This window comes from Scleropages formosus, chromosome 14 (genome assembly GCF_900964775.1).
Source record: "Scleropages formosus chromosome 14, fSclFor1.1, whole genome shotgun sequence".
Classification (NCBI taxonomy): domain Eukaryota; kingdom Metazoa; phylum Chordata; class Actinopteri; order Osteoglossiformes; family Osteoglossidae; genus Scleropages; species Scleropages formosus.
The window spans coordinates 5,998,381-6,006,904 of record NC_041819.1 but is presented as its reverse complement, the minus strand read 5'-3'; the positions used below and the strand labels follow the sequence as shown (position 1 = coordinate 6,006,904).

At 41.0% G+C, this 8,524-nt stretch overlaps 1 protein-coding gene across 1 annotated transcript; it reads right to left on the bottom strand.

Moving 5' to 3' along the window:
* Window positions 1-521: 521 nt before the first annotated feature.
* LOC108920523 (G-protein coupled receptor 143-like) lies at window positions 522-8,313 on the bottom strand. Its single transcript, XM_018729304.1, has 9 exons — window positions 8,032-8,313; window positions 5,241-5,350; window positions 4,559-4,653; window positions 4,204-4,296; window positions 4,022-4,131; window positions 3,246-3,354; window positions 1,986-2,103; window positions 1,393-1,648; window positions 522-961 (listed from the first exon to the last, which is right to left on the bottom strand). The coding sequence occupies exons 1-9, from the start codon at window positions 8,285-8,287 to the stop codon at window positions 858-860; spliced, it is 1,251 nt and encodes a 416-aa protein (XP_018584820.1). The 5' UTR covers window positions 8,288-8,313; the 3' UTR covers window positions 522-857.
* Window positions 8,314-8,524: the final 211 nt, after the last annotated feature.

The following is an 8,524-nucleotide window of genomic DNA, read 5'->3' as shown; positions in this document are numbered from 1 at the left end:
AAAGCCTTATAATACATATGTCCCTAACATAATTCATGGGTTAGGTTTTACAAAAAATTGATATAAATAAATTAAATTTTTAAAAAATTTCTCAATGTATTTATTGCCTGTTGGACAAATATTTTTAACTGCGTTTAATTAATTTTTTTTTTTTTTTTATTTATTTAGTTTTGACTATATTAAAAATTCAAATTACTTTAAAATTACAGAAAATAATTCTTCAGTTAAATTCATTCAAACTCCCTCAATCCTGATTCTTGATTGATTTATCAAATAAGCTTATGCAGTGTTTGCCGTCTTCTTGCCACTTTCAGCTTGATTTTCTCCACTTTTGTCACCTCTTTCTGTTTACCTCTAATAGCATCACCAGCACCGAAGACGGCCAGACGCTGATAAACATGGGTTCAAGGCACTCTCTACAAACTGAAATTTTAGAAAACATACTGTATAGAGAATTTAAGAAATATTCTTTTAAAAAAATAAATATGGGAGAAATTTTGTTTTCAGAATCAAGGCCATTTTCAAAAACATACAACTCTGTAAGCGCAGGAGCCAGTGTACTATTTTGAAAGCATTATTATGATACAAAGTTTACCTTTCTACCTCTGCCCCCAGCCAGAGGTCCCGAATTGGACAGAATAGTTGACAGCTGGTAAAGTTATTGAATGCTGTGAATTGTCTTCCATGATGTCACCCCTCAGTAGGAGTAGATAATATGAAGACAACTTACCACATAGAAATAAGAGGACTCTGGGTTTTTAGAGACAAGAATGGCAATGATACAGCATGTTCAAGTCAAAATGCTGACTGACTCAGAGAAAGTGGGTCCTGGTACTTAATCCTGCTCCTTAGTCCTGCTAGTCCCTCATAGACTTCTCCAGGGATTCTCCTTCTGCATCTATTCCCTCGTAGTCCTGCAGCTTGCTGGAAATGTGGATTTCAAAAGTACTGGAATCGGAACCTAGCATGACAAAATGGAATAACGGATACACCTTAAGCCATTCAAATTAGAAAAACCACTTACATAGTTTATCCATCAGAAAAAAGATAATTCTAACAGTTATATTGAATTTTTCAACATATTTGGCACCAAGAGGTCAAAAAAACATTACTTTTGAGACATTAAAAATATTGTGCTTCTGTAGGATGTTATCTGTCTGGGTTGTTTATGTCCAAAATAGTAACCTGTTCACCCTCCTCCCCCTCCCCAGCCTTGAACCCAATGCTTCCAAGATAGGCTCCAGAGGTTATTGAACATACAGTAGATGGATGGATGGATAGATGGATGGATGGATGTCTGCCTGTTGGTGTAGTCAAAGCATAATACACACAGCTCTCTAAGTTAAAAGTTACATGCCCTTCTGAGAAGGATGCCTGGTTTGCCCCTTCTACCTTCAGACAGTATGCTGACAGTATCTGATGGCTGCTGTCCATTTCCACTCATCTTCTTCTTGCTCTCTTGCACATGGCTCTGGTAGTGCAGAGTGGAACCCAGCAAGGAGTTGTAGGTTCCAGGTCCAGGTACTGAGGTGGAGGCTGAGTCCCAGTGGACTTCTTGGGCCTGTCGGAGCCTTGGGTCCACGTCGAAACCGGTCCAGCCATGGAACGCAAGAGTGTTGAGGAATCCCTGCATGGGGTTGAGGATCCCCTAGACAAATACACAAGAACTGCATGTCGTTGTCGTCCTGCCTGTTGCTGAAGCCACGGAAGAACAAATTGTCTAGGTAATTCAGTTGGCTTGGTTACGGCAAAGTTCAGCGTTGTACCAATTTGTTAAAAAAAGTCTAAACTTTCTCTAACTTTACCTAAACCTTAAATATTTTCCTTATCTTACCTTTTTTGCCCACCTTTAGGAGATAACTGAAAGACTTTGAAAATTCCAGTAGAGCTACAAGATAGTATAACAAATTTTGACACTTTGTTCAGATGCTCTGGAAAGTTACTGGAGGGGCGAAGAGCCTGTGGATGTGAAATTCCTCTCTCACCATGATGAACCATGTGATGAGAGCAGCATTCCTCACGTTCTTCAGATGGCTCGCTTTAATGTCCGCCTGCATCTCCAGGTAGAAAAGCAGGCCCTCATTGACGACATTGGGCAGCCAGCTACAGTTTTGGGGGAATCAATGGCAGGTTCATCTTACTGCAGCATCTCATATCTCAGTCAATGTACTAGGTAGTTATCTAGAAACTATCAAGGAGTGTTTCTTGAGCTTAAAAAAAAAATGAAGGAAATTGCTGTTCTAAAGTAAAGGCTCTCTCTTCTGCTTTGCTTTCATTTTGTGGCATTCATAAGCAAAACCTTGTTGTCCCATGAATAAATGACAGTTATCTAGTTATCCATCTTGGCTCTGTTCAGCCCTAGTTGTTCTGTTACAAAGCACAAACAGAGCAAATGATGACCAAATGGATGTACCTGACTCCAGTTGATCTGCGTATTATTACATAATTTTGCTGACACCTTTTTCTAATGTGACCTGCAGGTCTCTATATTAAACAATTTTTTTTTTTCTTATTATTTACTATTAATACGTTACTATTAATACATTACTATTAATACGTTAATTACTTTATAAGAATTCTTTTGTGCCAAATGCAGTTAAATTATTAAATACAGAATTTCAAAACTGAGGTTTTAGACTGGTATATAGAGGTTTTTAAACTTGAATGTTATTTATTTTTTTTAATTTGTTTTTTATTTTTTAATTGTATGTTAGAGCGTGTATTCTTTTATGTGAGTCCAATGTTGTGCACTGGCCGTGTCATGGTGTCCAAGACAAATTTCCCTGGAAAGGGACAATAAAGTATATTCTATTCTATTCTATTCTATTCTATTCTATTACTAATTACTTTCTTCTTTATACAACTAAATAATCATTTTTACAGACAGAAGTCAGGGTAAGTACCTTGATCATAGATTCAACAGAAGGACAGGGGATTCAGATCCCGGTCTTTGTTTCAAGGTAATGGCTCTCATCACTATACCCGCTACCTGTTACACAATTATTACTTTATGTGGATTTCCTTGCTGTTATGGTGGTTGCATTTATTTTGTAAATTTTTGGTATAATTTAGGTAGAGAACCTGTCCTCTGATGGAATTTATGGACTGAGTAACACTGGAAATTCACACATTTCTTTGCTGAAATCTGTGTGGCATCTCTAAGTTCCTGCCTGACATATGTGACACATTACCATACTGTATTTATGTCCAATCTGTCTTTTACATATAATGAGATGCAGACTCACCATATACTGAAAACAAGCATAATTTTGAAAAATCGCATCTGAACCTCCGTCCCGAGGCGTCTCTCGTTCTCAGTGTAGATTCCTTGTCGGCTTTTTAGAAGCGATGTCACTGAATAGAAAATAAAAAAGTCAGGCATGTAGGATGATGATGGATGGAGAGGGCGGAAACGGCAAACAGCCTCCAAAAACAGTGATGCTTACAGCAACATCCCACTTGAGTGACAAACTGGAAGGACATTCTTGTCCTACCATGTGGGCATCTGGTAATTAACTTGGGTGATGTGACAGCTTTTATGACACTCATTAGGAAGTTCAGTTATTAATAGAAGAGGACACTACAAGGTAAGGGTAAGTGCCATCAAGCAGAAACTGACTTTTGTCAACTACTGCTTTTCAAAAAGGCGAGGGTACAGAAGGGCTTATTCATTCCCTCCTACTGCATGTGTCTTTGGTTTCAGGGAGGAAACACGCACAAATATGGTGAAGAATATACAAACTCTACACAGAGACAGATTCAAAACCTAAATCAGAAATCACAGCCTCTGAGCTATAAGGTACCAACAGTATGCTCTGCTCTAAGATGCTGCTTATAGGGAACTATAATAATATGTAAACGATTTGATTTACGTATCTCAGGATTCGAAAATCTCAGTTGTTGGAGTATTCATAACTCAAAATATATGTTCCAAAATTAAAAGGAGGGCATTTGAGCATTAATACGCCTTTGACACTGAAGGGCATTCCCGCTGGACCTGGAGGCGTGCGGTGGCACTCACCGGCTGACACCGTCCTGGAGAAGAGCACTGGGTTCACAAAGAGCACCAGCAGCAGGGGCACGTAAGTGGTGACGTAATGGGGAATGGCATGCTGAAGGCCATTCTCACAGCTGTAGAAAGGACTCAGCTTAGGGTTCAGCTTAAGTTATGGAGACAGAACAGAATGTGTGTTATTCACCCACCTTGAGATGGAGGGATAGTAGAGCATAGCCACACCTTCTACACACAGCAGCACAGCAAGGCCCCAAGTGATCATGTGATACAACACGATGGTGCTGATTGAGACAGGACACCAGGGATGAGCCACACATAACCACTTTTATAACATTTAATCCAATGCCTATTGTACAGCAAAAAATCTACCATCTCCTGAAGACAAAAAGTGAGAGCTTTATCCAATGAGAGGACAAGAACATCAGCCACTTTCAAGATAAGATTCAGCTGTGATCATAGGCCAAGAGTTCAAGCAGCTTTCTTTGGGTTTGTAAAAATGCTCCTTTTGTGTTTTGTTCTGTAATGAAAATATTTGAGAGGTACCTGACTCCAGCTGATCTTTTGACCACTAAGTAGACATCTACTGCATAGCAGAAAGTCCACCAAAAGGATGCGCTGAAGAACAGCTGGATCCACACCTGGAAATGTGGAGAAGTGTTACACGCTACTCCCAGGTGAAATCATCTGTGTATTCTCTGAAAAACTATGAAATTGTCTTAATTCAAGGGTGTCAAACACGGCTAGGTTAATGTTAATTATGGCTACTGACTCCTCTCATCATTTTAATTGTCACCGTAATTTTGCATGAGCAATTTTAATATGTTCATCTCAGAAAAAGATGAAGTATGTATGAAGATCACATTTTTACATATATACAGTATGTCTTTTATTCATAAGTCCATAGAAGCCCCACTGTGACTATTCACTTTATATGAAAACAACGGTAAATCTCATTTGTATAGACTAATTAATGCATGTTCTTCAAGCTTTCTTCAATTCTCTAAATCCCTCCAATACAGCTAATTCTTGTTTCATTTTGCCATCTACAATTCATACAGACTGTCATTTCCATCAATCACTTCAGGTTGCTTAAAGAGGTCAGTCCTGCTATAGAGTGACCCTTTTGAGACCATAAGGTTACTTGACTGTGTCCATAACCACTAGTACATTTATAATCTCTATCAGTTATTGTCACAAAGCTAATGGCAGGAAAGAGGTTACGCACCGCTGTACCCACACAGAATACCTCTGGCCAGACGTCAGAGTTGTTGGTGTCAGAGATCTTTGCGACGAGGTCAGGGAGGCCTAACCAGATGGACGACCTGAAAATAATTCCTGGGAAAAGTGCAGGGTGAGAGTGCAGTTCATAGCTTTGCACTGGCCATCTCCTTTCCTTTTCAGAGGTTGTTTCTGTTCCTTGCGCACTTAGGCGGTGCAGTTTTTGTGGCTTTTTATCCATCATGCTGCCACTGGAATCCCTTTCTTCTTCTCAGATACACCCACAAAGAAGAATTATTATATTACTTATTTATGGAACACTTACTCAGACAGTGCCCACGATGAGTTGTTCTCTGTCAATTCAAAATCCATTTTCCGCAGCCAGACATAGAGCAGCACGCTAAACACACGATATGAATATAATACAGAGAGATCCATCATGAATATTTGAGTTCTCTGGGGTCTCTTTTAACAGGAAGAGCCCCATCTGAGTAGTGTGAATGGCTGGGGAATGTCCAAAAGCAGGAGTTTTAGAAATGCCAAAAGTACGGAGTCAAAGGGAATCCCTCGCAATGATACATTTTTGGGTTTGTGCTGAAGAACAGCTTGTTTTAACCGATTAAGTCATGGAACTATGTTTAATAGACTTGAGTCTGTAATGGAAATATTAAATGGGCAGCTATAAACTGTTTAATGGAGGTACCCCTTGTTTTTATATGCCTCGTATCCGTGATAGCTTCCTCTATGGATTTTTCCTGATGCTCAGAAAGATGAGGCCATGATCTTGGATGCCTTCAGGGCTTCACCTAACATGAGGCACATTCCACTGTCTGCTTAGGGTAAAACAGCAGCTCTGGGATCTTAAAAAGGGTGTTGTTCTTAATGGCTATTTGTGCAGTGGAAAAGACCCTGGATGCAAGAAAAAGGGGGCCCATGTAACGGTGTGACCCACTTGTGTATTTCCATAATGAACCCCTTGGGCTCTTAGTAAAGCTGATATGTTTATTGTTACGGAGAAGAAAGAAGTCAGAGTCGACCGTTTTAGGATTAACGTGCTCCTAATAAATTTCAGTATTGTTCAAAAATGTTCTTGTGAAACAAGCTTGGAATGAAATCAGGGAGTTTCCTATTTTAAAAAATGGGAAAAAACTACCAAACGGATATGTTTCACCGATGTGTGTTCGACAGTAAAATAGATGATCGTGTCTCAAAGTCCACTTGAATTTATTTGGTATTATTTGGGGATAAAGGGGTTCATTAATGTGGCACACCGGCACAATGATTCCAGCAGTAGAGTTTGTTCCGTCTCTGCTCTTCGTATGGGTTCCTCTCAGCGTTCTGGTTTCCTCCCGGTGCTCTGGTTTCCTTCCGCAAAGATGTGTCTCGGGTGAACTGGTAACTCTAAACTGCCCATAGCATATGTATGCGTGAGTGAATGACTGCGTTTGCTCTGTGACAGATTGCTTCCAGTCCAAGGTGCCCCTACCTCGTGCACTCTGATTCCCAGATAGGCTCTGGACCACCATGGCCCTGTACTGGACAAGCAGTTACTGATAATAACTGGGTGGGTTTTCACTGTCCTCCCAGAATGAACCCAATGAAATAAAACTGTTTGAATTATAAGGATAGAGGAGGGCATTGTTTCAAAAAAACAAGTCAAAACTGGTCAGTTGGATGGATGTTAATATTTCCTAAGCAACAGACGTGACCTAACAGGCAGCACAGTGGCACTGCTGTCTCATAGAGCCTGGGTGGTGTGAGAGGGTGTGAGTTCAAATCCTGCTCAGTCCGTGTGGAGTTTGCATTTTCTCCTTGTGTCCGTGTGAGTTTCCCCTGGGTGCTCTGGTTTCCTCCCACAGTCCAACGACATGCTGTTAAGGTTTCCCCCATAGTGCGTGAGTGACACAGAGAGTGTGTGTTCCACTGATGTATGGATGAGTGACCCAGTGTATCTAGCAGTGTAAGTGACCTTGGTGAATAAGGTGTGTGGGCTGATGACACTACATAGAGTTCATTGGAAGTTGCTCTGGAAAAAAGCATCTGTTAAATAAATGTAAAATGCCCTTTCTTTACTCATTACATCTAATATGTTCTCATGCAATCACACTACAGATAGCTGCACTATTACCATTACTCAGTCTCTGAATTGTCCATATTTCTCCAATTTTTCTTAGTTCATATATGCAAAAAGTTCAGTTGTGAACCACGCAGTGTGTGTATTCAGCCCAGAGTCACTGCAATGCTTTATAGGTACATCAGACCAGCGATGGTCTTCATCTCTTCCATCTACAGCACTATTAATATCCCCAGCATCTCCTCCACCACCCCCACTTGCAAAAGCAGGGGAACAATTAATCATTCCTATTGTCTCCAAAACCTGAATAACAGCCACTCTGATCTCACACAAAATGCTGTGTTGAATTTTGTTTAGCATCATGCTGGCATGAAAAGATAGAGAGAATAAATAAGGAAAGCATTGTGATTCCATAAGTGCTATTGTGGAAAATCAGCTTCCATTGTACAGGTAACAGCGCTGATGTAACTGCACACCTGCTTTTTCACACTAATAAGAACTGATTGCTTCTTTGTTCATATAAATGTACTCTAACAGTACTGGCAGATTGGTGAGACAAATATTATCTTTCATACTAGAAAAATGTGTTGGATTCTACAGTGATATGAACTCATCTAAGGAAAACTTTTTAAGTAACATCGGAACGCACAGGTACATCGAACTGTGACCCCCGAAGAAGCTGTCAGAAACAGCGTGATCGATGAAGATGTCAACAGTGCTTTACCTGCACATCCGAGAATGTCACACAGGCTGATGATGAAGAGCACCCTGGAGGATGAGGCGGGTTTAGGGAGCGGGTACTGCCCCAGGCGCCTGTAGCTCCTTCGCTTAGGCAAGATCTGCAGGATGGAAAACAGAAAGCCGACGCTACCACTGGCCACGCATACGGCTCCGAAAAAATGCGGCTGAAAATCGACGATGAGCTGAGTGGCCACATCCCTGTTGGGGCAGCAGAAGGTCTCAAGCCGTGGAGACGCCATTGCGCGGTGCTGGGAGAGCGGAACGGAGTGGCATGCGTAGGGGATGGGAGGGAAGAAGGAAAGCCATTCAAAGAGCCCGTGACCTGAGCTTGCAGAGAAGCCACGGGACAACGCATCATGTGCTTCTTTTTAATCCTTCAGGCCTCAGCGGGCCCTCAGCTTCCACACCCCCTCTCGCCCCACCACATCCTCCCGCTGGAGAAATTGGGGACATTCGAGACAAATTCTTTTTTTTTT